The 27,663-nt window shown below is 44.2% G+C and overlaps 1 protein-coding gene across 1 annotated transcript; it reads right to left on the bottom strand.

The window, feature by feature from the left end:
- Nucleotides 1-6,211: 6,211 nt before the first annotated feature.
- Nucleotides 6,212-27,421, bottom strand: apln (apelin). The gene is made up of 3 exons (XM_071916143.2): nt 27,208-27,421; nt 14,154-14,326; nt 6,212-10,703 (listed from the first exon to the last, which is right to left on the bottom strand). Exons 1-2 carry the CDS (start codon nt 27,272-27,274, stop codon nt 14,160-14,162), a joined length of 234 nt encoding a protein of 77 aa, XP_071772244.1. The 5' UTR covers nt 27,275-27,421; the 3' UTR covers nt 6,212-10,703; nt 14,154-14,159.
- Between the last annotated feature and the right edge of the window lie 242 nt (nt 27,422-27,663).

Raw genomic sequence — 27,663 nt, 5'->3', positions numbered from 1 at the left:
CCTGCCTGCCTTAGAATCCAACTACCTTTTGTGGGGGAAAAGTAAGCAAGTAATATAAGTAATGCAAACTACATGAAAATCAGGCATTCATATAAATAAAAACATAAGTTAATACAATGAAAATAAATGGCTTTTTTACTTGTTTGTTTATATTGGCGGTGGCTTGCCTAATGGAGAGCACCAGCTGGAGTTCATAGTCCTTGCTGATGCTGCACACATAATCTGCTGTTCCCTTAGCAGCTACTGCTAACGCACTCAGTATTAATGACTTCTCAGAGGCTATTCCTTCCCTCTGCAACTGTTTCTGAAAAGTCCATAACAGTAAGTTTTATCTTTTCAGCATTAACCTGCTGGCTCTCGTCTGCAGTCTTCACCCTGCAGCGCGCCCAACTCGTCTCCCTGTGGCACCCATGGTCGGTCCGCTCCGTATATTGCTGATGTCTGTGTTTACCAGCCTTACATAAATGTTAACCAGAGATGTCACCCACTAACACAAATACACACGTGCTTACCCATGTGCACACACACCCACGCCCCCCCGACACACACACACACACACATACATACACAGATACTATGCACGCACACTACAGAAATACACACAAACACAGTAGAAGAGGGGAGGAAAGTCTTCAGGGTGTGTGTTTGATAAACAATTCAGAGGAGATAATTAGTTGATAAGACATCACTTTGATTTACTGCGGGGACTCAACTCCATCTATTGCCTGCAAGCCGAGCCACACTCTCAAGCTTTGTATTACCATATGCTGAATTTTTAATCAATTAACGTCCTGAAGGAGAAATGGGGAAAATGCAGATTCGCTCCAGTGGGAATGTAGGGGCAAGGACAATTCTCTGGTATTTGCATATGGCTCATGCTCGCACTCTTGTGTACAGTTCTAATGCGTGCTCCTATGCAGCTTTGAGTCACTGTCGAAAAAACTGCTGTCTGCCATTTCTGAAGCAATTAGTAGCTCTGACCACTCAGACAGCTGGCCAATTAAGACTGCGCTCGTGGCTGCTGCTGCCTGATGTCTGTTGGGCTTCACACAGAGGTGTAGATGGGAGGACAAACTCATCTCTCCATAGTGGGGGGAGAGATGCCAGGAAAGCTTGGCTGTGTCTGAGAGTGCTGTGTCTGTGTGCTTCTCGACTGGCTGCGCGAACAGATAAGAAAGGAGGGAGAGGGAGAGCTGCTGATTCTGGGTTTATTCCACATCCCCCTTCTCCCTCTCTGTCTTTCTCTGTCTGTGCAGCTGCAGGTCTGGGAGCTGACCTGCATTAAGACATCAGAAACTGCCTGACGGGCTAATAGGAATGGTTTTCTAGAACATCTTCAAAAGCTTGTTAAACTGTAGAGTTTTGGCAGCGATTTAAGGAAATCTGCTATTACGGTTTAGATAGAGTTCATCTAATCCGTGTTGGCAGATTAGAAACGGCTGGACATTGCCCAAATGCTCCTTCGCTAACTGATGTCTCTATCTCCACACTAATGTATTTATGAGAGATGTAGTATCCACAAAGCCAACCTGTTTCTGTGTTATTGGATGAATGAAGCTCACAAGCCAAGATTTCTTTTGCCCTATTACTTTCCAAGTAACCTAATGCACTCAAGAGACTTCTGCATGGTGTTGTCATTATCGGAGAGTACTATCCCGAGATAAAAATCCTCTCTCTCCCTCTTGCTCTCTCTCTCCCTTAGACTATTGTATAGTTTGTTGACATGCGCCTATAGGGTTCTCCAATGTGTACTGTAACCCAGTCATTTTTCTTTCATTGTGTTTTGTAAACCTTCTGATGCTGATGGGTTGGAGTGGCTAGCCAGTGGGCATCTGACAGTGATTTGCTGATCTTGTGCAATTGCATGATGGCTCTCATCTTCTAAGGCCACAGGCCCCCAAGAGCCAGCCAATCACTGCCCCTCAGCACTCTGCTGTTGGCAATTATAGGTCAGTGTGTGTCACGACATCATTGTCTTTTCGTTTGAATGGCTTGGTCCCACTGCAATCTGTTATATGTTTTCTCTTTGCTATTTAAAGTGGAGCAGAAATCCGGTAATAACGTGGCCACTGTTTTCAGAATCATTGTTGTATGATTTGTTTTAGAATACCGCTCCCTTGCAAAACCCCAGGAGAATGGGAGTGAATGGTGTAATGTGTGTGTAACTTTTCTGCTTTTCTCTCAACATGATCCATTCTCTCAACATGAAGCTACCCACATTGGTCCATTAGATCTGCCCCTCAAGTCACTTTGCAATCTTAATGGGGAAAAAAGAAATCTGAGAAACACAAAGCTGTATTAACATCCTTCACTGCCTGTCATGCCCTGACAACTGCATTCTATAATTTTGGTAGAACAGCTCTCTAAATATTGTAAACTTCGACAGGCCCACACAAAAACATGCATCAATCCCATTGAGCAGAGAAAGGGGAGGATTTTGCCACTTGACAGATCAGGAAAATACCCCGAGGGTAGTGAAGTGACTCATGATGCTGTCTTACACTGTGAATGTGTGTGTGTGTGCATGTTTGTGTGCGTGTGTGTGCGTTTGTCTCTATTTGTGTGTGTCTGTGGCGAATGGGTTTGGACTGTTAATGCCTCCCTGGTCGCATGGCAGCCCGCGGACCAAAGGGAAGCCTTCCTGACAGGGTCGGCTCAGCCCTCAGAGACACGGCCTCTTAACTGGCCCTAACAAGATAATAACACTGCAAGGTTCCCCTGATCAGCAGCAAATTGTTTCTTTAAATGCTTTGGGGTTAGGGGAGAGAGGAAGGGGGAGAGGGCTTTACTGGCGTGACCTTGAGTGGAACTCATCAACGGTCTCTCTAAAGCCCAGGATGTGCTATTGTCGGACTATCAGATAATCTGTGCCATGCACGCAGCTGATAACCATGTCGTTTTGGGTGAAACCCTTGTGATCTGCTCTCTCACTTCCTGGCTTCATACATGTGAAGCCTACACTCTGTTGTGCGGTTAAAGATAGTGCGGCCTATCGAGGAAAAACCTCAAGGACAAACGGGCACTTCAGAATTTTGTGTGAAGCTGTTTACATGTTATCTTGTTAAAAATAACCCACTGGAAAACGTGAGGAAGTGCTAATGTTACAAGCGTCCAAACAACAACAGAAAACATTCCTGTAAAAAACAGTCTGTGCACAATAAAAAGTGTTTGGCTCTTTGTAACATGACAGCACAGCAGGAGGGCCCTTGCGCAGTCATGCAATGTCACATAATCCTCTGAGGGTTTCTTGTTTACCACCTCAAATGTGACCGTAAAACATTTCAGCGTAGCGTGTGTTATCCGTCCCATAATCCCAGGCTTCTCCATGGACAACACTCCTCCACGCTCGTGTAACCACAACCAGGAAGGAGTGGCAGGGAGAGCGGTGCCAGCAGCGGAAAGGAAGTGTCCTCTTGGCCCAAAGACTTTATTATGAAGAGGGCTTAAGGAAGGTTAATTTTTGTGTCCCAACTCCATCCATCATCAATGTGTAACATTCTAATGATGGGAAAGTTATGACCCTGATTATATTAGCCCACGGGCCGGTGCACTCGCTTTGTTCCTGGCCCGCGAGCTAAGGCTAATGTGGCTAAGCTGTACAGTGTACGGAATAATCCTGGAGGAACTCTTGGCTCATTGACAAGTGTAACGAGTTCAGGGAAAGGTTCAAAAATCACTCGACACCATCGTCATGTTCTCGCAGGAGCGCTTTAAAAGAGGATGCTGACTTCAAAATTACGCTGGATGATACATTGATAAGCACATCCGAAACAACACCCGGTGGGAAACTGTATCTTGACAGCTGATGGAGCCAGGAGTTCCTCTGTCTCCGCCCCCCCCTCGTCCCCCAGTTTACCCTTTCACTACCAGACCCTCAACCCCCTCAAACCCCCCTCCCAAACCCCCCCTGTCCTGTGTTTGTGCTGGCTTTGTTTTTACGACCACTCCAGTGATCCGTCGCCACTGCAGAGCTGCTGGTGTTAACACAGCTGAGGTGCATTACACAGACTGTTGTTCCTCCCTCTTACCTGGCTCCAGGCTCTGTTTGCAGTCAGGAGTGTTTTGCCTTCGCCTCGGGAGCAGATGCAGACATGCGCACACACACACACACACACACTTGAATCATTTACTTACGTCCACATCGATACAGAAGTACATGCACACAAATAATAAAGATGCAATCAAAACTTTTGCAACACCTGCTTGTTACACGTGTGCTTAATTTGCAATCACATGGTGCACACATAATTGGAGTTCAAGGAGTCCAGGTGGTTGGAAGACAGCAATGAACTGGGTAATATCCATCACTGTCGGTTTGTCAGCGGTTCTGTGGGCTTTGTTGGTGGTATTGTGGGACAGCCAACTGCAGTAAAGGTTTTTATGATGTGGCAGGAGTTGATTCTAGGACTCGGTGCCAAGAGCAGTCCAGATGTTAATCCTGCAGTCTGTTTCTCGGTATACATCGAGCTACAGAAGGCGCAGAACCCCACATACTTCCCCTCTGTAAATCCCTCTGCTTTCCTTTCCTCTCTCCCTCTCTAGCTGTGGGGAGATTGTCAATAATTAAAAGAACCACAGGAGAGTTAGCGACTGTGTCTGACACTCATTACCCGCCGTGCCTCGCTCATCATCTTCTCAGCCTTTTTTTTTTTTTTCTCACAACAAACTCAATGTACTCAACTTCTCCTTCACCCATCCCCGCTCTCCCAGCAGCGCACTGGTGGCTGGGAGGCAGTGACACACATTCCAGCAGTGACAGTGAACAGGGCTGGAGCTACTCTTTACAGACGGACCTTGAACTCTTTAAAGGGACGTCTGGCCTCGCAGTAATGCCCCTCGCTGCCCCGCTCCGCACTGTAACTCTATAGCCTCATTGTCACGCTCCATATTGTCCCGGTGACCCCTAGCCCAATTATACAGCTGACCCAGGCTTGATGATATAACCTTGGGCGTCTTTTGGGGGTGCTCTGGCTCAGGGGTGCACCTCCTGTCTATCATGCTGTGTCGGCTCTGCGTGCTAACCAGACACTTCCCTGAGTGGTCCCAATGGGGGCCTGGGAGGAAGAGTGGCTCCCATTTCACCTCATTGCCTCATTTAGTCTTTCCTTTTAGATAAAATAAAGAGTGTTTATTTTGCATGAGAAAATAGTCTGCTTGATGTCATCAAATATCTCATTTTTAGTCCAAATTCCATAAAATCTTCAGTGTTTTCATAAAAATCTACTATAAATATCATATATACCATTTCTAATGTTAAACATAATGCTAAACACAGTGTTTTCAATATCAAGAATGCACAGATATTTAATCAAATGACTAATAAAACAAAGAATTGTTGATGGTGCTGGTCTTAAAGCTGTTTGTGATGTTTTCATCTTCCAAAGGCAGGTTTAAACCAACTGTTAGTGTTCAAAATGCAAAACCTTTCAGGAAGAGAAATATTATTTGGACACAGTGCATCAACCTTTTTGCTTTTGCTGAATCCTTTTCTGATTATGCCACAGTTGAGATTGGGGGAGTCACCTCTGTATGTGGTAATAACTTGTATGATTGCTACATCTCAGTACAGTTGGAGTTATCCATAGTCTCCATGCATGCTCAGCAGCTGCGATGCATTAATGTGCAGCATGCTTAGTATGCACTATAAGCTCTGGGTAGGCTGCCTGTCACTGGTGAGGTGTTGCTTGATGGGCAAGGGGTTGATTTACATTTCCAAAGGTATGTGCATATACTGCAGTGACTGAATTTTTATACATCATTCAGCTGAAGCTATATGACACTGGCCATGGCAGAGCTCTTGGGGAAACATGTCTGTCTCTCCCCTATAGAGCAGAGTTGCAGGACAGGTTCAGTGACGCAAATGCTAATAACTGGGCTGGCTCGAATTTGCCATAACCAAAATAATCAGAAAAAAGAGAACCTGTCAGCAAAGCCTCTGTAGCTGAGCACCTCTACTGATGAGGGGGCTTATTTTTTTTTCTGATTAGACCCAATTTGAATCGAACAATAGTGAGCCAGCTTGTTGATGTTACTAGGCTGCGTCACTCCACTGACAAATGCCTCTCCAAGTGCAGTATCCCTGAATCTCAACCTTACATTTCTTTCTCTTATAACAGTTATGTATTAACTTGCATCTGTTATTCAGTATCTTGATAATGACTGCTATGGCTAGAATGTAGATTTACAACAAAAAAAATGACACGACACAATGTTTTCTTAAAATAAGATTTTTAATATTACTTATTATCATAAAGATATATTTACACACTTTACAGAAATAGAAAATAAAAACACAAAGCTACGCATGAAAGGAAAAAATAAAATAAGTACTCCAAGAGCTAAAGCTTATCTTTTATAAATTAGAAACCAAAAGTTCAAATATGTACACAGTATTTCAACCATTTCTGATACACTTGTTTTATTTATTTATTTATTTATTTCATTTATTTTTGCCCAGTTCAACATCAAAACAGAGACAGGGACTGTACATTTGGCCTGGTGAGTAATATGAGCACACACCATAAACAGAATATAAGAGTTTCAGGAGTAATACATTGTCTTTCAAATGGTTTCTGCTTGAGACCTATAACACTGTTGCAATGGCGTGTAAGCCTACAGACTGCAATTCTCCTCAATCTGTTCTGAAGGGTATTGATGTTGGACACAGTGGTTATATAGGTGGAGAATGTGTCGCAATCAAGGGAGGAGGGGCCTGTTCTATTCTGGGTATGGGAAGTCTCATTTTGAGGCTGCAAGATAATGACAGATCATACTCATTTCCCACGGGAGATAAAATCTAGTTATCCTTTGGATTGCCCGGCCGGTGGAAATGTGTGAATGCATTGGATTGAATATCAGCCACTTGATCCTGCAGACACCCACTCTGAAGGCCGACATGATACAGTATGATGGGCTTAGAGATTCACAAGGTAAATCATGGAATGTGTTGCATGCCAACTCTTTTTCTGTGTCCTCAATGAGTGATTTTTTTTTTTTGGTTCGTGTTTATTTTGAAAGGAATTTTATCTGGCAGAGAACTGAGAGAATAGTAGGCTACGACAGTAATATCAAAAATTAAGAACCTTGTGGTTTTCAGTGATTTTTTTGGGGGTGTTACTGTCTACAGCTAGTGGGAAACAGCGACCAGTGGCTAAGCTAATATTTTATAACCTGCTATCTGCACACTAACCAGCTGCTAGCTTATTCTCGTCTCCACCAGTAACACAAATCCATCTCTCTGCTCATCCCCACTCCTTACACACTCCCAGCCAAATGCATTTGGACAAAAAAAAAAGAAAAAAAAAAAAAACTAAACACAAAGGGGTAAGTTCTCAGAACAAACATTTTCTACCAGGAAAACATGCTAACAAGTGCATAGGAACATTACTCAGGCCTTGTGATGGTCACAGAGAAGAGGAACTGGAGAGGAAACAATGAGAGGATAGGAATCGTTTCTCTTGTGTAAGCCTTGCTGGAAAAGACCATTAAGGAAAATGGTTTTGCTCCCCGAGCATAATGTATTGGTTTACCATTTCAGTTTGAGCCTGGACGTGCTTGTCCTTCCACACCACAAGGCCCATTAACCTGATGTGCAGGGGAGGGCTGTGGGCTGTGATCTACAAGAAAAGAATGCCTGAAAGCTTTCACGTGTCCACGACATATTGTGCTGCAGACTACTTTTCTATTTTGTTACATCCACAAAAGATACAGCTTTTCACACTGTATTCAAAAAGTAAGCTTTGGACAACCAGCTAGACAAGAATCAGACAAAAAAATTGTCACAATACACTGGAAAACCATTCCATACCAAGAGACTTGTTTTCAGGGTTTATTTTTCCAGCAGCATAATGGAATTGCAAAAGTGCAGCCTTGCGAACCCATACAGAGAAGTCTTGGAGCAAAGCCACGTCTATTGTTGGGACTAGTTGATATTGGAGGCTTTGGATCATGGGATATTTGGCTTTGTTTTTTGGATTCGACCGATAACCAGACCAAGATTCAAATGGTACTCTACATAAACATTGGTTTGCTCTGGTCTCTGAAAGGGCAGCATGGCTGGTGCAGATGGTGAGGATACATTCATGAAGAACAGTGCGGATACAGACGTTGCTCGGCTCCCTAACAATAACTTCTGAGATGGGGGAAATATTGATTTGAACCCCTTGTCATGACCCAGCCGACTCCAGCATCCCAACTCCTGCAGCTCAGAACTTCCATCCCCAGCTCATATCCTCCTACTATCTTCCCCAATAATACATGAGACACCCTGAGCAAAGCTGTCTCATTCCCGAGGAGCATTAATGAAATCTACATCTCTGTCTGAGAGGGTATGAAATAATAATGGTGGAACTGAAATTATTACTCTTCACAGTGCCCTAGGATTTAATACATTTTTAATCAAGGTGAGCTTGGCTGGGTGGATTACCACTGTGATTTTAGATGCTCTCTTAATAAAAGCTTCTCATGCTGGGACTGAGAAGACTCTGCATTTTATTATAATATTTGCATGAGACATGGCAAGAGGGAAAAGATATTGGAAATCTAGGTTAACCCGCCAGTTGCTTATTTGGTCAAAACTGATTTGAATAAGGGTGTTTGCTGATTGGGTCGTGGTGGAATGTGCTGTAGTTGAAATCAGATTTTCACTTAAAGGCCCACTGAAAACAAGTGTTGGATATTGCTCCACACACCTAATACAAAACCGGAGATTGGATGGCGGCTGCTCTACAGGTATCAGTTCTAATATGTTACATGGTTACACACTGAAATCAGCAGGGGTTCGGGGGTTGGAAAAGGGGGAAGGGTGTGGTTTCAATCTAAGCCAATTTGACAATGAGCTCAGACTGTAAGTGGCCCCAGCCAGCCTTGGGGAGATCCATCTGAGAAAGATTAACCATGGGATTTAATGAGCGTAATGATCAAAGCCACGACCACCTGTGCTGTGTAAGGGCAGGCTAGGAAGGCAACTGTACCCAACACAGGGATCGAGTCATGACTAGCAAGGACTGAATCTGGATACATGGCTATATTGGTGTATACATAGAGGGAGAGTAAAGATACAGTATATGAAAATATGCTTATATAAGCTATAAATGTACTGTATGTTTCGTGTTTATTGTTAAATAAATGCGCAAAATAGACTGCTCTGGTACAGGCTTCTATCACAGCACCCTGAGAAAAAAAGAAATAAAACTACTAATTAAACTTAGAAAAAAACAAAAACATAAACAGTAATATATTCCAGTATGATGGAAAGGCATAGCATTCCGTCAGTGAAAGATCTCGGTCAAAGGGTCGAACCAGCCTTATGCTAAACAGTAAGACGACTAGAGCACTAGTGGTAGGCTGAACATGGTGGCATATTTACTGAGCTGACAGATGTTTGCTTCTCAAACTGTTTTTGGTCTAATTTAACTGTCCTCCTCGCTACCTTTGTCTTACATGGGATTTGTTTCTCTTTTGCAGAAATTTATAATGCATAATGTGTCAGTGTATCAAGACTTCAAACAAGAGGTAATGTGTTTCTCATTTCTCCCTTCCTTTCGTTCTTTCATTCCTGGCAGCATTGTGGAGAAGGTTATTATTTGGCACTTCATTAAAAGGCAAGGCGGCCTGTCGTTGGAGCAGACTGCCCCTGCCAGTTAACAGTCGTGTAGAGCAGCTGCGCAGAGCAGCAGTGTGGTGAGAAGGCTGGGGGATTGGGGACAGGATTGGGATTGGGAATGGGATTGGGAACTGGGGTCAAAGGACTCATCCAAGGTGGGACACTGTGACAGTAACCTTGAGCGTATCGTTAAACCCCAAGGTGTTAATGAGTTCAGAAACACCAAAATAGCTTTGGATTAAAGATTCCCCTAAATGAAGGAATGATTCTGTCACTTAAAGCAGATAGTTTTGACAATATGTGCTCTCTTTTTCAGTCCAATTCTACTTTACTTCACATGTGGACGTACTGTAATCAGGAAGTACAAAAAGCACCATTAACAATGGTAATTAAGCGATGGTGATAATGTCATTAAAAATGTAATGCTGTTCCATTTGAAAAGGAAAACCTTGGATTCATTTTTGCAGCAGACAGGTAATAGTATCATGAGCGAACTGAATATTAGCTGATGCTGTCAACTTTTTGAAAACTGCCACTGCCTTTCCACATGATCAGCACCCTCTCCCACTAGTAAAAGCTAGAAGTAGCTACACAGCAATGGAATTAGCGGCTGCAATAACCTTGGATCTGAGAGATGGGAATACCACACCATGGAGAAGTGACAGATGCTTTAAGACTCAGATTGTTTTGACCGGGCTCCCTCTCCACCACATGTCATGCAAAGTGTGTGAGACACTCAGGGAGATGGCTGTGATTGGGCTCTATTAAGCAAATGATAGGGGGGGGGGGAGAAACACTTGGGAGAAGATAGATAAGTAGTGAGGGAGTGAGAGAGAGAGAAAGAGAGAGACAGAGAAATAGAATCTGGTAGCTCGGGCTCAATACCCCCCACCCCCCTTCCCTGCCCCCAATTCCACTTAGAGCTGAGGGTGAGCGGCTTGTCCTGATTTTTTTGTGGACAGAGTTGCTTGAAGAACCAGCAGGTGCTATGGACATCACTCTTCAGGCTGGGCAAGCGTAGGCCCTTCGTTGCAAGGCCCCCCAAGGCAAAGGAAGAGCATAGAAATCAGAACCTGGGGGAGGGCGCTCAAAGCAGTGCCTGCAAAACAAAACAACAAAAAAAAAAAAACATTGAAAAGTGCCATCAGGCCTTGGTTGTTCCCTGAAAACATTTTATGAGTCATGCAGACATTTCAATTTCCTCTCCAATAAGGGTGCCTTCAGGGAATCTGGGCTAGAGCTTTCATGGTGCTATGTGTTATCTTTCACTTGAACAAGGCAACGTTAGACCGGAAAACAATGAAGAAAAGGTTATCCCAGACATGTAAGGAGCAGATTTTACGGGCTTTGATAGAAATGTGCAGCAGGGAGTAAGAAAAACAATTGTATGTCTCGCTGTGGAACAGAAGCCCGACATTATCCTGTGCTCGGGGCACTGGATCAGTTCTTGTCAATGAGACAATCTTTTATCTTCCCTCGCCTTTTATCTTCTCCTGTCCTGTGATAATTTACCGAGATTTCAGATGAGTAGTGCAGTAAGCTTTGTTGCATGACAACAAGGTCCATTCATTGATAAGAGCCTACTCTTGTTTCAATGGCATATTTCTGTGGCCATGTCATGCCAGAGAACCGATGCATATCTAATCTCCACTGAGTTTGTATTGTTTGTCTGTATATTGTTTAGCTCCACAGTATGATCTCAGTATAGCAGCCCCTTCAAGCAAGGCTTATGCTTGCATCAAAGAGTGAGAGTATGGGAGGAGCTGCAGACCTGCTCTACATTGTTTTGATGGAAAACTCTTTTGAAGACTCGTTTACCAAGCTTTCTCACACCGAGGGTCTCAAGGGGTCTTCAGAAGTTGCCTGTGGCTTCAAATCTGTAATATCCTGCTTTCTTTTAGACTGTCACTGGCATGGTTTAGATCCCAGAGTTGTAATAGCACATTCGGATCTGAGTCTACTCAAGACGCTTAAGAGGATGACCTGGGTTACCGTCTTTCTTTTAGGATTCCCTCACATCTGGAATGTGTAATGATGAAAAGTCAAACTCATTCCCTCGTTTCTCTTAGGTGTCTTGGTGAATAATAGATGAGCTGCCTTTGACACTGAAATGGGGTGATGGCGCTAGATGCAAGGGGGAGGATAGGGGCGGTGGATGGACACTGTCAAGTCTATCAGCGTTCTTAATCTCTATTTATACAGCACTGTAATTAAGTTTAGGCCAATAATGACATATCCGCATACAGTCTGTCTGTCTCATAGAGATCTCGCTAGTCCTCAGCTCAGCGTCTCCACTGAACTCTAGCTTTGATCATAGATCTTTGCGTTTGAGTGGAACAACGTGCTGCTCCAGCTGTTTCCGAAGGCGTTTTTTTCCCATCATCAGTTGAAACTGAGGAAGAAAGGAGGACACATGAGGAAGGACAGAGCCTTTCAAGTTGATGTGTTCTCAGAGTGGCTTGTCGGATGGATTGCTGCTAGATATCGGGTCTTGTGAAGAGTTAATTCCTGCAGTCAGATTGCATTCTGCTGGGGCAAGGAGGAGGAACTGGGAATGAATTGTGAAGAAGTTTCATGTTTTGACTCATTGGATCATTCAGTGGAGGACAGCACCATTATCCCTCAACCAGTGCAAATGGATGGCTTGATTGGCATGCTGGTCAGGTGGAGCAAATTGGCACGGCTGTGGAATTTGGGAAAAAGGAAATCCTTGAACGAAGTGAACTATGAACTTAGCAAGGCATGAGAGGAGCCGGAGAGGGGAGCGAACAAAAAAGGAAATCTTCGTCTTGTTGTGATTTAAGTGGTGTTTGCGGAGACAGCATTGTGAGTCACTGAGCCGTTCTCTTTTATAGAGCTCCACAACTTCCTGAAGCTTCCCTTATTGTGTGGCCAACATTGTGGCGCTGAAAACAGGCATTGACCGCTCAACGCGTAGAGAGAATGCTCACAGTTTATTGGCAGAGCATGGAAAGTTGGAAGTCCAGTGTTGCCCTTCAAGTGCAGAATGCCCTCGCTTGAGCCTTGCTCTTTGTTTTCACCTTTGTGCGGCTTCCTCTAAAGTCCTCTATGGGAAGTCGGAGTGAGTTCAAAAGAATTCTCACCCCCTCCAAAAATACAAAAGTAAAAAAAACCCCCAATAATGATCCATAATTCGCTATACATTGTAAAACCTATCTGACTGCTTTAGAGAATGGAGCTTCCCAACTTCTATGGCTTTCATCTCCTTTCCCCTAAAACTGATTAACCATGCCTTAAGGGAATGACACGTCTGTTTGTCCGGCTACAGCCTCCTCTCACTACGGGGTTAATTTATGGCGGCCCTCTGCAGGCTAGCCTTGTATGGTCGGCACCTCCTGCAGGGATATTGTGTCCTGTCGAGTTTCCCTGTCTCTCTCAGGGTCTGGGGGAGACGTGTGAATGGGTCCTGTGCTTCTTAATTCATGGACATTATTGTACTGCTGTTGCCCTCCATTCACAGAAACATGCTAACATTAGCAAGCCCAACAAGTGCATAGAAAGAAGCCCTGATTTGTCTTGAGTTTATTTCTGCTTCGGTACTTGACCCTATTGCTCATGGGCTGTATTATGTATTTTCTCTATAAAGCCTGATCTATTTTTACTAAATTAAATTAGAGTTTGTTTTGCTACAGTATAGAAAATTTCAGACCGTTAGGACTGTCAAAAGGTGATAAGTAAAATATTTTCTCTGATTAAAGGATGAAAGAAGTTTCACACAAAGCCTTGTTTGTCTTGACAGCAAGTTAAATATTCTTTCATGGGAAAGTTACACTTCAGTGGTGCAGCTAAGAAACTCAACCCTACTAAGTATTATCTTTGGTAGAGAGTTTTAATTGACTTTATCAGATCGAAAGAAAAGGGTTTACTCTAGCTACATTGACTCAAAGGTTAGGTTTCTAAGTATAACTATCTCCCTCTGTGAGGAAATAAATTACGTAGCCTTAAAAACAGCTTCTGCAATACTATGAAGGCATGCAAGCTAGTAGGCTAAAGTCCAATAATCTGTTAAGACATACTCTTTTTTTCTGTGCCAACAATAACATCCTTGTGTTGGGGTTGAGTTTAAATTGTGGCCATGACGGTCATTAACAGATTTTCCGGTCTTCCTGTAACAGTTTGAGTTTTCCACTGGCTGTCTGAAACATCCTAACTGATTCTGCCAAGAAAGTATTTTAGGACTGTTGGACTCAACATCATCCCTCTTAGAAATGTGGAATACACTGCTGTATTACCACATCAGTCAGCAGTTATGATCGAAGACAAAGGGAAATGCTGTTTCTCAGATGTGAAAATATTCTCTGGAGAGACATGTAGCTCTGACCTGACAGAACAGTATCAGCACAAGTTGGCCAAAAAGGCAAACGCAGCAAAGATATTCAAATGATGTTGATCAGGGGCTGGTGGATTGCAGCTTGAAATCATTTACTCTGTGACATTGACAGCTTTGTTATTGTACTGTTACAACACTAATTGTTTTGTTGGTGTGCTTTGTCAACAAAACCTAACGAGCTGACTGTTAGAAACTCACCTTGTTCTAGAACGGCATGGGCCCCTTGTGGGAAAGACGGGGCCGTGGGCGTCTCCTCTTCCAGCCGGCTGGTCTGTGGGTCTGACCACCCCTTGCCGGATTCTGCTGGACCAGCTTTCTCACCGTAGCCGCCTCTTCCAGCTCTCTGCCATGCTCCGTGGAGGCCATGGGACCTGGAGGACACACACAGAGAGGAGAGTCCCAATTAGACAGCCCAAAAATGGCCTCTCCAGTAAATACCATTTCACACAGCCTACTCTCACCCAGAGTATCACATTTTGATTGTGAGCCAACTCCATCAGTGTCCGGGCAAAATGTGTGGTGAGATCTGAAGAGGGATCACAGGGGTAATGGATGAGGAAACAAGAGACATGTATAGATAAGTGTGTGAGAGAGTGTGTGTGTGGGCCTCTTTTAGCCCACCCAGCGTCGTAGTTCATCAAGTCAATGTGGTGGAACCAAAGCACGGCAGATCTAGCTATAGCTAAGCAAGAAACCCAAACCCTTGTGTCTCATGTCTCTGTCACTCTCCTTCAAGATTACAAACGCTGCACACCACCAAACCTTGTGGAGGTGCATCCCATAGCCTCCTATGTTTGATCCAGGATTAGAGATGAGCTGAATAGTGGTGTGTCTCCCACAGAATGTGTGGCGTATGTGTGTGAATGTTTTAGGGGTGTGAGTGTGTGTTTGTGTGTGAGCACGTGCACCCATGTGCTAGAGAGTGATCCCAGATGTTCTCAGTCATCTCTCAATAAGTGTGGCCTGATCCCTTTAAGCCCCTCTCTTCCAAATGGTTTGGTCCACTTCAGTGTCTCTATAACCTTTCAACCTATTACAAACCTCTGGGAGATCACATTTTTTGCAGCATATCTTTATGTGTAATGGGATATTTAACGTGGGTGATCTTTCACACTACATCCAATTCTTTAGTCCCATAAAATTTCAGTAAAATCACGGCAAGGCTTTTCATATGGGCATGTCAAAGAGATTGAATATCTCATGGGTGGAAATTTCTTGTAACCAATTGTCAGTAAAATAGTTGTAGGTATTACTTTCAATCAATTTACAATTTTAATGAACAATTTTGATGTACAATGCGAGTACAATGGGATGGGAGTATTTTCAGTTAGCGAAATACAGCTGTATGTTGTTGTTACTGACAGTGTATCTTCCTTGCTTTTCTGAAATCAACATTGTGTTCTGTACAAAAGGTCCCTTCTGCATTCCCTAAGAAGAAGGATTGCCTCAGAGCCGAATGAACACCGTTTCTCAAGAGTAAATAAGAATTCCCATTAGGTATTTCCTGTCGAAAAGCTGATTGACATCACTCACATGGGGTCATGACATTCCAGTCTCCTCCCCCGAGAGACACTGGCACCATTTTTAGGATTCTCTAGAGGCTTTCCTTGGGTTTATGAGCTCCTGGGCAAGCACCCTTCTCAAGATATCTCACCCAGTCTACCACAGAGGTGAGGAAAAGGAGCAAGTATACTGAAGGCTGCAGTTGAACAGTTTCCAAAGCAGTGAAGATGCTAGTTTCCCTTAATTGACCAGATTTATGGAGACATCCTTGCTTCCCGTGCCCCTTCAGATTATTTTCAGCATTCAGTGTATGACAATTGTGCTAGAATGGGGACACTTGCAGGGTGTTGTATGAACAAGGACAGGCTATGAACAGCAGGAATGTGGCCTAATAGAAACCTTTAAAACAGTGTCTAGGACCTGTCTACTGCTCATGCTTGCTTCTCTGACAGGCAAGATCAATTCATTTGAATGGAGGGCAGCTTTCTTCCTGCGCAGAATTCAAAATGTTCAAGTCATTAGAGGGAAGGCAAACGTCTCTGCAGGCTTCCCTAGCACAATCAATGACCCTCAACTTTGGCATATTGAATATTTCCAAAGAACAACCTCCACAGGAATGGGAACAGGGAAAAGAGCTGGGTTTCCAGTTTCCAAGGTTTAAACAATAGTGAATTGAATGACTGAGCTAGACAGCATGTTGAATGTTTTCAATGCATATCCCTGAAATGCCAGACATCTCAAGTTCCATTTCCACACTAATCTTCTTCCGCGAGCACATTACACACTATATTTGTGGGCGAACACTGGGCTAATTCATTTGCAGCAGGGAAAGTCTCTGTTGCATATTTCCGCATCTAAAGCCCATCTTTGCCCCTAGGCGCACTAATCTGCACATTATCCTCTTGTTATTGTTCCAGATACAGAATGAATAAGGGAAGTTTACACATACTGAAGGCATTCAGCTCATTTCTTTCTAATCTAGGGGGTTCAGTGAAAAAAAACACTCTATGTTTGAGCAGATTTTGAGGCTAACAGAAGCTCCATTTTATGGGGGGCCTTCCTCCCTTGGTCCCTGAAACACCCTCAGCACTTTGGCACAGGGCAGGAGGCCGTAGTTCTCACCATGTTACGTCTGAGACTGATACCTACAGTATAACCATGCTACTGAACCCCCTACCACAGCTGATGTTTGAGTGACAGGCTGCTTTTACAGGTGCTACAAACACATGCTCGCAAATGCACACAGACACACACAGACACACACACACACACACACACACATACACACACTGCAATGCAAGATGGTAAAGTAATTGTACCTTGGCTGAACACAACTCATCTGCTCTTCCTCTCTGGGTGGCTCAGGCTGTCATAACCCAGGTCCATAATGAGACAATTTAGATGTCTCCTGCCATGGCAAGCTGTCAGCTACTGCTCAGCACTGGGGTTTGAAGGGAGAACATCTCGTGATTCTCCTGACAAATCTCAACCCATCCAATCTGGCTACAGGATAGAAAGTGTAATGAAAGCTGCTAAAAATAAGCTAGGCCCCAGTGATAACACTGGCAGTTATAGATTAACTCTTACGGCCAGTAGGGAAAGCATCATGGTGTGAGAGACATGACATATAACAACAGCTTTGTATCTCTAGCCATCTGTAGTCAAATATATAGAGATTGGATGTGGCAGCTTCCACTGCAACTGGATAAGACCTTTTGATTGTTACCATAGTAGGGTTATCATTGGATAATGCACGTTTCATCTCCATAAACAAAGATATCTCAGATATCTTATTGCTCTGAAATTGGATCCAGCCTCTGTAGCATCCCATTTGATCTTTTCCCATGAGAGATTCCCATGTTTATGTTCAGCTAGTAAAACAGTGAAATGGCAGGGTAAGATGTCTCACAATATCAACCACCTTATCTCTTCTTTTGATGACCTCTGACGGTAAAGCTCTGGCTTTACCGTCACTCCACCAAATCCCAACATTTCTTCCCCCAGCTGGTAATTCCCTAATTAAACTTTAATAAAGGGGGAATTTCAGGAATGCCTGGTTATTGCCACTATTGCTGCTTGCCTGCGTGAGGGTGGGAGGGGAGAGGAGAGAATAGTTGACAGTGTCACAAACTGGCCAGTCTCCAGACTAATGATGAATGGCTGGTCGGCTGCTCCCTAATTCCCCGCCCTAGTTTCACCACCCTCCTAAGGTGATATCTGTTATGTTGTCTTTTTCGTATGGCTGGCTCTCTATCTTATCCCGGCCCAGCCGAAAGAGAAATACTGACAGCTTATCGCTGTCGATTCCCCAGCAGCCCATCACCGAGGCCTGGAGAGTTATACATCTTCCAGCGCTTGTCTGTCCAGTCACAGAAGAGAAATGTGTGTCCTCTGGTCTGATGCCAAGTTCATCAACTGCCCTCATGGCTGGCATGAGCAAACTGTATATCACAGTGCTGCAAGAGAGGTGCCACGTCAATACAGAAACACAGAGAGCATGGCAAATGGGCTAGAGCTGCTTATTGATAGTTGTAAAGCTGGTTTGTGTGTATAGGCTGCCAAAAGAACCACATAACAAATGTCTGCACTTGTAAATGTAGGCAGGGCATGGTGCTTTTCCTGCCACTAGGAAAAAGAGATTAAACTATACCAGTCTGTGAGGCTAACTATAGCAACAAGTGAGAGGAGCCATGCTCACGGTTTACAAATTGATGCAATATAAACATGCACAGTCAAGCATGGCCACCAAAATTGAATGCTTGCTGCGTTTAATTTTCTGTGTGTCACCGCAAATTGATTTGCTGTCCTGTTGAATCTTATCTGTTTGTTTATCGGTCTTGCTCATCACTTTCAGTCACACTGATTATGAATCAATTGTGCGCAATCTCATTGATCCACTTTCACGGTTGGCTGAGCATTTCCAAAACATTTAATTTCTCTTCTGTTTTTTTTTATTTTCCTGTCTTAACATCACTTCTGTGGCACCTCTACTCCTGCAGTCTTGCTCACCACAGTTTGTACAGATGTGTAAACAAGCAGCTGTCATACAATAGAAATGGGGTACTGGCAGGAGAGGAGAGGAGAGGAGATGAGGAGAGGAGAGGAGAGGAGGTAGTTCACTGTGCCCACAGTGTGATTCCACTTCTTCCTGGGTCATCACAAAACTCATAATTGATCCTGGCGATGGCTAAGTACCTCCTGTCACAGGTGATGGGATGTGATAATGACTTTTATCTACTCAGAGTGAGATTCCTTCTCAGTTGAGATCGCACTAAGCCAGAGACCCAATTACAGCTAACAGCACAATGTGCCCTCTTTTCACAATCACACGTCTTATTAAAAATGCCTTGAACACTATTATTACTACAATATTCCATAACAAGATGCTCCACTCTAATGAAGGATATTGCAGATATAAACAAATGATTCCCATTGCAGTATTTGGTGTACATGTAATATAAAGATTTAGCATTATTTGTATATATATAAGGGATTAGAGTTTGCTTATAGAGCTAGTTGTATCTTATTATATAAATGTGTAATCCTTATGGGTAACACAAAACAGTATTTGTGTTTGTGGGAGAGAGGAAGAATAAATACCCTGGTGTGTGTAGCCATGGTTATTACCATGACGTCGGAGGAGCAAGCCTGCTGTCTCCATCGTGTGCCTCCCTCCTTCATTCACTAAAAGGAGAGGAGTAGCTTTAGCTAATGAATCCCTCTATTGCATGCCATTACCACAGACATGCTAACTCACACAGCCAGACAGACACATGTCACGGGAAGAGATGCTTCCTACTACATAAGCACGTAAGGGGATCGGGATTATTTAGGCGAGGATGAGATGTGTTAATTGTGCCAGAACAAGCCAACACATTCTCTTAACCTCGAATAAGCCCCTGCAGCGCTACAGCATCGTACTGGGGATTTGCTAGCTGTCTGTCTGATAGCCTCCCCGCACATTCATTGTTAGCCTCCTTCACATATGGAACGGTGCCTAAGCAAGGAGGCAGTCCCTTGTTGTTCGGCTTTCACAATCCAACATTTAGTGTCGGGAGTGCTGCTTATCGCATGCCTACCAGTAAGTCTGGGCCTTGGCAGAAACTGGTACCGATTGCTTGCCGACTTTCAGACCACGTTACCATGGCAGCCACCGTGAAAGGCGCTCAGTTAGGAGCAAAAAGAATGACATTGTCAGTTGAAATGGACCAGGTTCCCAATTTACAAATTTCAGTGCACAAACTCTGAATTCATGATGAGCCCTCTGACTGTGTCTGTGATGTTTTTAACCCCTTCCCCGGGCCATTGCCCTTGGCCTTTGAGTGTTCCTCTCAGGGGGTTTGTTTTGGTTGTGAGCACTTTGTTTCATTGCTGTTGGGCCCTGTTTGATATGCAGCATTGTTGTACTGTGATAATGCTAGGCTTGTGGCTGAACTGAAGGCTGGCTTTGTCTATGCAAACTCCAACGAGGAAACCAAAGTGCATGAAAAGTTGGTCCCATTACCGCGGCTTTTAAACTTAACCCCTTGTCAACCCTGCTCGGAAACCAAGCCCCACTCTAGCTGAAGGTTCAGAACAAATTAAAAACAAATTGTGCAGCCCACTAGTTTCTGGGTTTCTGCAGATGTCCCTTTGAGTCAGTCAGCCGCCTGTGAAGGCTGTGAAGTGCGGAACTATACATGCTCCTGAATTAGAGAGTGTATGTAATGATGAGGTGTGAGACTGCCTGCTCTGCTATGATCAGAGCGCTGTGAGTTCAAAGGGCCGGCAGCAGCATTGAGCCAGCTAATGAAGCCACTGACTCCCCTCACTACTTGACTGCCTGTTGGTTTATTCACAGTCCCACTTCTGTGGAAGGGGTGAAACTGTGGCTAGGAGGTTACTGTAGGTTGGAGCCTATTGAACATTGGTCAGAGAACCAACACAAAAAAACACTCTAAGGGGAGATTTCTTCACAACTTGCATCCAGAACTGACAACCTGCTGTGTCAAAGATGATTGCGGGCAGGAACATGATAGGTGCTAGTGTTGCAGACCCAGCTATTTCAGTTAACAGCAGTGGGCTAAAACTATGCGCATGGCAGGTAGGTAGGTAAGGCTACCAACCGTTGCCCTAATCTCCAGAGATAGCATGTCAAGGGCAAAGGGATCCTCCAACCATCCGTTTCCATGGGCACGCTAATCAGATGTGAAACACAGCCCCTCCCTCTCTTGTGTCATCACTCCCCCCCATGCTGTGAACCTGCATGCCTTCTCCCATTTGTGATGTGGGAGAGAGAGAGAGAGAAAGAGAGAGAGAAAGAGAAAGAGAGAGATACGTCACTGCGTAGGGTTCACTGCAGCTTTTAATGCCTGAGGGGACCACTGCCTCTCCCCATAGCATATACTCTTAAAGAAAAATAGCATCAACATTGCATCAGACTAGCTTCCTTCTCAACCAAACTAGAAGATACAAAACAATTATTATGCCACACTTCAAGCTCAAGCAGCTAGATTAACTCACACAAGGTAACATCATTTGCTGAGACCTGCGCTTATTAAAAAAAAAGAAATCAATACATATCAAATTCCCAGCTTAGGTGCAATGATTTTATGTAACACTCAGCATATGTAGTGCAGAAAAGAAGCACCTTTGGGTAAATGTTATAACACCATAAAACCTAATATGCAATTTGTTCACTTGTATATAGCGAAGCAATAAAATCTGTACAGATTTTTACTGACAGGTTCAGCTGTATGGTGCTGCAGGTAAGCTAGAGTTTATTAGTCCTCTGTGGTCCATGAGGTTTTCATCAGCTGCTTGGATAAACTGTTTGCCTGATGTAGATACATGTTTATGAATTCCATCTATTGTTTTTCTCTTCCACTTTCATAAACATCTGTTCATGTTCAGGGGCCCTGAGTGCAGGGGGCCCTCTCCTCAGCAGACAGAGGGACACAGCGAGGGGCCTCGTCCCGGACCAGGACGCAGACCATACAGAGATCTCCACTATCAGTCAGAACACTTGACTGATCAATGTCTGAGCCCAGACTCGCGTGTGTGAAAAAGTCTCCCAGGGAAAATATCATTGGTGATCAAAGAAAAAACGATTGCAACTTCCCTGTGTCATGAATAATGCATTATTTCATAAATGAATGATTTCTATGTTGTCACAGAAGGGACCCAGTTGTGTGGAAGATGGTAGAGATCTAATGATTTCCATTTTTATGCGTTCCATTTCATTTAAGGCGAGAGCATGAGGTGCATGCCGGTTTGAAAGAATGTAAGGTGCACCGCGGCTTAAAAGTCTTTGACAATAAGAGAGACGTGGATTTCCTGTGGCCTAAGGCTTGGAGTTTAGGAAGATCCCAGTGGGGGCATCACTAAATGTTCCCAAACTCTACTAAGTCCCTCTGCACGATCCATAGCCCCAGTCCACGATGACATCTTCACAGCAATGAAATCCCTAGTCCGGCTTAGAACAGTCTAACAAGGGCCAGCTGTGCGGCGCTTTCAGCCATACATGAAATCTCACCGATCCACGATGGCGCCTATAGAGCTTTGACATTAAGTAGGACAATACCACTCATTCATATTTATTTGATTCTCCAAAGTGGTGCGTTGCTGCTGAAGGATGAATATCTGCCATAAAGCAATATGAATCAGAAACGGGTTTTTCCTAAATGGAGTGGTGAAACGACATCTCAAGAGCAATATACAAAAGTTATATTTTTCCATTCCAGGTTTCCACAAATCAAGCATGAAAAGCAATTAAAGCACATTTATTCCAAAGGATCAGAATATTTATTCTGTGGTCTGGCGTCTTGTTAGTAAAAATGTCCACTCAGATCTTGATCAGGAATCAGATCTGTCCGGACCACCACTATAAATGTAACACTTAACGTTCAAATGGAGAGTCATAAATCACTTAAATATTGGACACAAGCACAGCTTTTGAAAATATCTGGCACTAATTAAGTTGTCGGCGCACCCTGGGCCTGAGGATAGGGTCTCCTGCTCGCATGAGGTCTGGCTAACAAGCAGGATGGCTAACCCAGCCCCCCTGTGCCCCAACCCCCAGTTTTTCCCCTCACAGCTCTTATAGGACAACCTGGACCGGGCCAGACTAACGCACAAGGTCCCAGAATGGAGCTAGAATCAAATTTAGCAGAATGGACTTCTTCTTCACAGCCAACATGTGCCATTCCCTACATTTTTTCCACATGTGAAAGCTGGAAAGATGGGCTAGACCACCAGCTGTGAGGTGTCTATGAGCTCCTTCAATGTGGAAAGCTTACACAACCTCTAAGCTCTCAGATAGCCTCTCTTCCTGTCCTCCCTTTTATTTTTCTGTCCCTTGGCCTGTCTTTTACTCCCTCTGCCTTTTTTCCCTTCACTGCGTCTGCTCTCAAGGGAAGATCTAAGTGAGTAGATTTATTCATTCAAAGGGTTCTGAATTACATTACACCAGCCCAGCAGTCACATATGCCAAAGTCTTCAACAGCTGAGCTCTCCAGGGAGTGTTAGCCCAAAGGTTAGCCTTATATCCCTACCAAATGAGTTATGATTTTTCTCTAAATCTCTTCCCCAACTCCCACCCACTCCAAAGCAATTGTGGACCCTATTCATGAAACCCACTGTTGGGCGATATTATACAGATGTGAAGTGGTTTATCACACAAAGCCTTGTTAAAATCTCCTCAATGAAGCCTACAGCCAGACTGAGTCACATATTATAAATCCAAACTAATGTGGATACATACTGTGGATCATGAAAACATGCTTCTAGTGCTACTATATAAACACACAAAGGCTAAACATGAGACAAGCAGCTAACAAATCACTCTTTACACACTTTAGAAACAACGCATCCTATGGAATGTGAATCCTACTGTGTGTGTGTGTGTGTGTGTGTGTGTGTGTGTGTGTGTCCTGTCTGCAGCAGATGAGCTCTCATAAGGATGCTGCAGCCTGTTGGCTCTGTTCTCTAGTAATGCTGCGTAAAGAGGAAATCCAGGTTCCTCATAAAACTGATCTCAACCACTGACCCTGTGTGTGTGTATGTGTGTGTGTATGTGTGTGTGTGTGTGTGTGTGTGTGTATGTGTGTCTGACAGAACCCCAGCTGGTGCTCACGAGCTCCTGTGCCTCACAAACAGGCTCAATGATTCTCCATAATCCCATAATAACCTTTCCACCGCTCCCCCTTCGACACAACTGTTTGCCCACTGTTATTATGTTATGCCTGGACATCTGGAAAAGTTTGGCTGCTTTTGTTCTCTCCAACTCGCCATAATCACGTCCGTGGACACAAACACCTCCTTTACATTTGGCAACGCTACTGCCTAGAGACCTGGATTATGATTTAAAGCTTCCTGTTCGCTGCTAGTTTAGATCTACTGATGTTGTTTAACAAAATAATCAGACCTACTCTGGACGTGTTTTTTCAAGCGGTGTTGCGTGCCTTTAGGTGTCGTGTTTATCCGTCCGCTCTGTGGTGTATCCTGACCCGTAACACTTGGTTGAACATCTGAGTGAGGCTCGCTATGCATGCTGGTGCCGCGGTCCAGCCAGCCCCAACAATACATCAAAGTTTAATACGGAATAATAGCACTGCTGACAGCTCTCATAAATATCGCCCCTTCCTATAAGCAGACAATTTCTCTCCCAGATAATGGCTGTGATCTGAGCCTCGTGCGCCCCTCACACTCACAACATCCTCACCTGTTCAACCAGGCAGCACAATCACACCTTCTGCGTATATGCGTGTGTGTGTGTATGTCTCAGCCAGCAGCCTGTGTTGTTTTTGTCCTGTGCGTCCCTAGGTGAAGATTGGCAGGGTGTTTCCACGGCTGTGAAAAATGGAGCTTTGATATCTCTAAGAGGCTGTGACAGACCTGAGCAGCCGCGCTTCTTTTGAGAATAAGGACTGTTTATATACCGGTCTTAAGAGTTATAGAGGGAGGAAGAGTGATCGGCCTCGGGATGAATTATGAATACCACATGTCTAAAGCTGGAGCCCGCTCTCGAGGCAGAGTGCTTTTCGAGGATGGGTAATTGAAGTGCGCTGCTAAAGGATGCTAATATTACATAGAGAAGGCCACAGTTCTTTTAGTGTACTGAATGAATATTGAAAGTAGCATTAGATAGGTGAAGTGAATTGCCTGTTGCACTATGAGTTCTAACTGATACACATATACATACATAGATACACACACACACATTCACACACACACACGCACACACACACATACATCCCCACCCTATGCCAGTCTAACAGATTCAATTCTATATTCATCGCTTCAGAACACCTTCCCGCAATTACACACACACATGCTCTCTCTCTCTGTCTCTCTCTCTCTCTGTTTATCTCTCTCTCTCTCTTTCTCTCTGTCTCTCTCTCTCTCTTTCTCCCTCTCTCTCACACACACACACCTACACACACACACACACACAGATGCCTGAGAGAGAAAGCCCACTGAACTGGAAAAGCGTTTGTCTCAAGATGAAAGGCTTCACACCCACTGCCTACATGCAGAGCCTCTTCCGACACCTTCCCGCGACAGCGCATACTGTAGCAGAGGCTTGTGCTACGCAGACACACTCCAGCTAGAGCCGTAGCATCCCTCCCCACACCCATCACCGCCGCAACACACTTGCATCTCTCCCTCTCTTTCACTCCCTTCATCCCTCTCTCTTCCTCTCTCCCTCTCTGTCAATGGAGCTCTGATACTACAGTAGCAGCCAGGGAACAGAGAAGCACATAAGCAGCATGACTTGAACAATGTTGAGAAGGATAAGCTCCCATGAAAGCCAGAGGCACAGCAGCCTTGTTTTCTCCGTCACTGGTGTAGCCCGGTGGGCTCTCAGGCGTGGAACATGCTTAGCCACACGCAGGGCGTGAAAAACGACACCGACCATGATGCAAGATAATTGCTTCCCATTTACTCATGTGCTGAGAGCCTCAGACAAAAATAGCATGTCGCCGTAACGAATGTGCTGGGAAGCATGGGAACTGTGAGTGCTGTGTCCATGGATCGATACACAGAGTGGACAGCATCTTACAACCATTTAGTCTACACAGCATCTTACAACCATATAGACTACAGCATCTAACAACCATTTAGTCTGCACAGCATCTTACAACCATATAGACTACAGCATCTTATAACCATTTAGTCTGCACAGCATCTTATAACCATATAGACTACAGCATCTAACAACCATTTAGTCTGCACAGCATCTTATAACCATATAGACTACAGCATCTAACAACCATTTAGTCTGCACAGCATCTTATAACCATATAGACTACAGCATCTAACAACCATTTAGTCTGCACAGCATCTTATAACCATATAGACTACAGCATCTAACAACCATTTAGTCTGCACAGCATCTTATAACCATATAGACTACAGCATCTAACAACCATTTAGTCTGCACAGCATCTTATAACCATATAGACTACACAGCATCTTACAACCTCATAGAATATACAACATCTTACATGTAGTCTACACAGCATCTTCCAACCATATAGACTACAGCATCTTACAACCATGTAGTCTGAACAGCATGTTACAACCATACAGTCTATAAAGCATCTTACATATAGACTACACAGCATCTTACAACCACACAGTCTATACAGCATCTTATAGTCTATATAGCATCTCACAGCATCTTACAGTCTTATAGTCTACACATACAGCAAACATAAACACAGTGTCTGTGTGTCTTCCAAGCAGCTGTAGGCTGTAGTTCATAGGTAGGTGACAATCCCAAGAGGGGTCTAGACATTTACACAGGCCTAACTGTTGTTTTTTCACACCACAGTGTTACCTGCATCACATCTGCAGACTGACCATCGGTCTACAAACTGACCCCACAGCCACATTTCTCAGGATCCATTTACTCCTATGAGCTATCAACGAGAATCTGCCCTGCCCCTGTGTAATTGTCCCAAGTTGTAAATTTTTTTTTTTTCAAATGGAGATATTAGATCCACACTGGAATTGATATCTAGTCCAGCACAATGGCTCCAGAGACGCAGCAGCACTTTACGGAAATTTACTGTGACAAGGCATCAAGATTGAGCCCCTCAGGAGACCATCCATGCATCTGGGATCTGTGTTCCCCTCATCGATGTACACCGATAACAATCCTCATTATCATCACCACAGGAACCATATATGTATATATAAATGCTGTAATGCCCCGCTGCACATTCACAATCACATAATAATGATATAACACTTAAGCCAGATGGTATACATTAAACCATAAATTCATCAGAATCCTTCCATTTGCCACTCCACCTTACAGAACATGTGCCATGCATATCTACATTTCATAACAGCCACAACAGTCACCCATAGATCCAGCCTCTATCACTCAGGAATAGCTCCACACTCCACACACATAAATGTCCATCAATAAAAGCCTCTAAATATTTTATCTCAAAGTCACAGCCTCTGCTTACATCAAGCTGAAGCTGGGAGCAGAAAAAAAAATCTAAGGCATAAGCAGTAGCCCCTTTCAAGTTCAACATAAAACCCTTGGCAATACAATAGCAGACAGTATAACCACTGCAGTGCAGTACTGTACACAGCCAGGTGCTGATATTCCTGCCTTTTAGAGCCCACACAAGGCTAACCATGCCGGGTAACTGATCAACTACAGCTGCCTGTACGAGCCCAAGGCGAACAGGAGAGAAATAGAAAGCATAGGGAGACAACCAGCGACAAGCCTGGCCGCTCCTGTACTCACCAGCACTGGCAGAACACAGCAGAGACACCAAGAGCACAATCACCAGCGTCAGGATCTTCACATTCATTTCTGCACTCCCCTCTGGCTCTCCGCTAGTCACTCGCTGATATACTGTAGTGGTGTGTGTGTGTGTGTGTGTGTGTGTGTGTGTGTGTGTGTGGATGGGAGGGAGAGAGAGGGAGAGAAAGGGAGAGGGGGAGAGAGAGAGAGAGAGGGAGAGCAGCTGAGCGAGCAAGAAAGAGAGAGGGAGAGAGAGAGAGAGAGAGAGAGAGAGAGACTGTTTGCTCCCCTGTGTATGTGTATGTGTGTGTGAGGGAGAAGTGAGTGAGTGTGTGTGCCTGTGTGAATGTGTGTCCCTGGGAATGTATGTGTATGTGCGGTGGCTCCCTGGCTGTGCCTGTGTATTTGTCCGTTTTGTGAGTCTAAATGCGTATTTGTATATCAGTGTGTGACAGC

This window comes from Centroberyx gerrardi, chromosome 16 (assembly GCF_048128805.1).
Source record: "Centroberyx gerrardi isolate f3 chromosome 16, fCenGer3.hap1.cur.20231027, whole genome shotgun sequence".
Taxonomy (NCBI): Eukaryota; Metazoa; Chordata; class Actinopteri; order Beryciformes; family Berycidae; genus Centroberyx; species Centroberyx gerrardi.
Note: the sequence above shows the minus strand (reverse complement) of the source record. Positions and strands in the feature narration are given on the sequence as shown.

Coding starts and splice junctions, on each gene's coding strand:
- apln (XM_071916143.2), bottom strand. CDS start 27,274: ATGAATGTGAAGATCCTGACGCTGGTGATTGTGCTCTTGGTGTCTCTG. Junction 14,327..27,207: donor GCTGTGTTCTGCCAGTGCTG/GTGAGTACAGGA, acceptor TGTGTCCTCCAG/GTCCCATGGCCTCCACGGAG.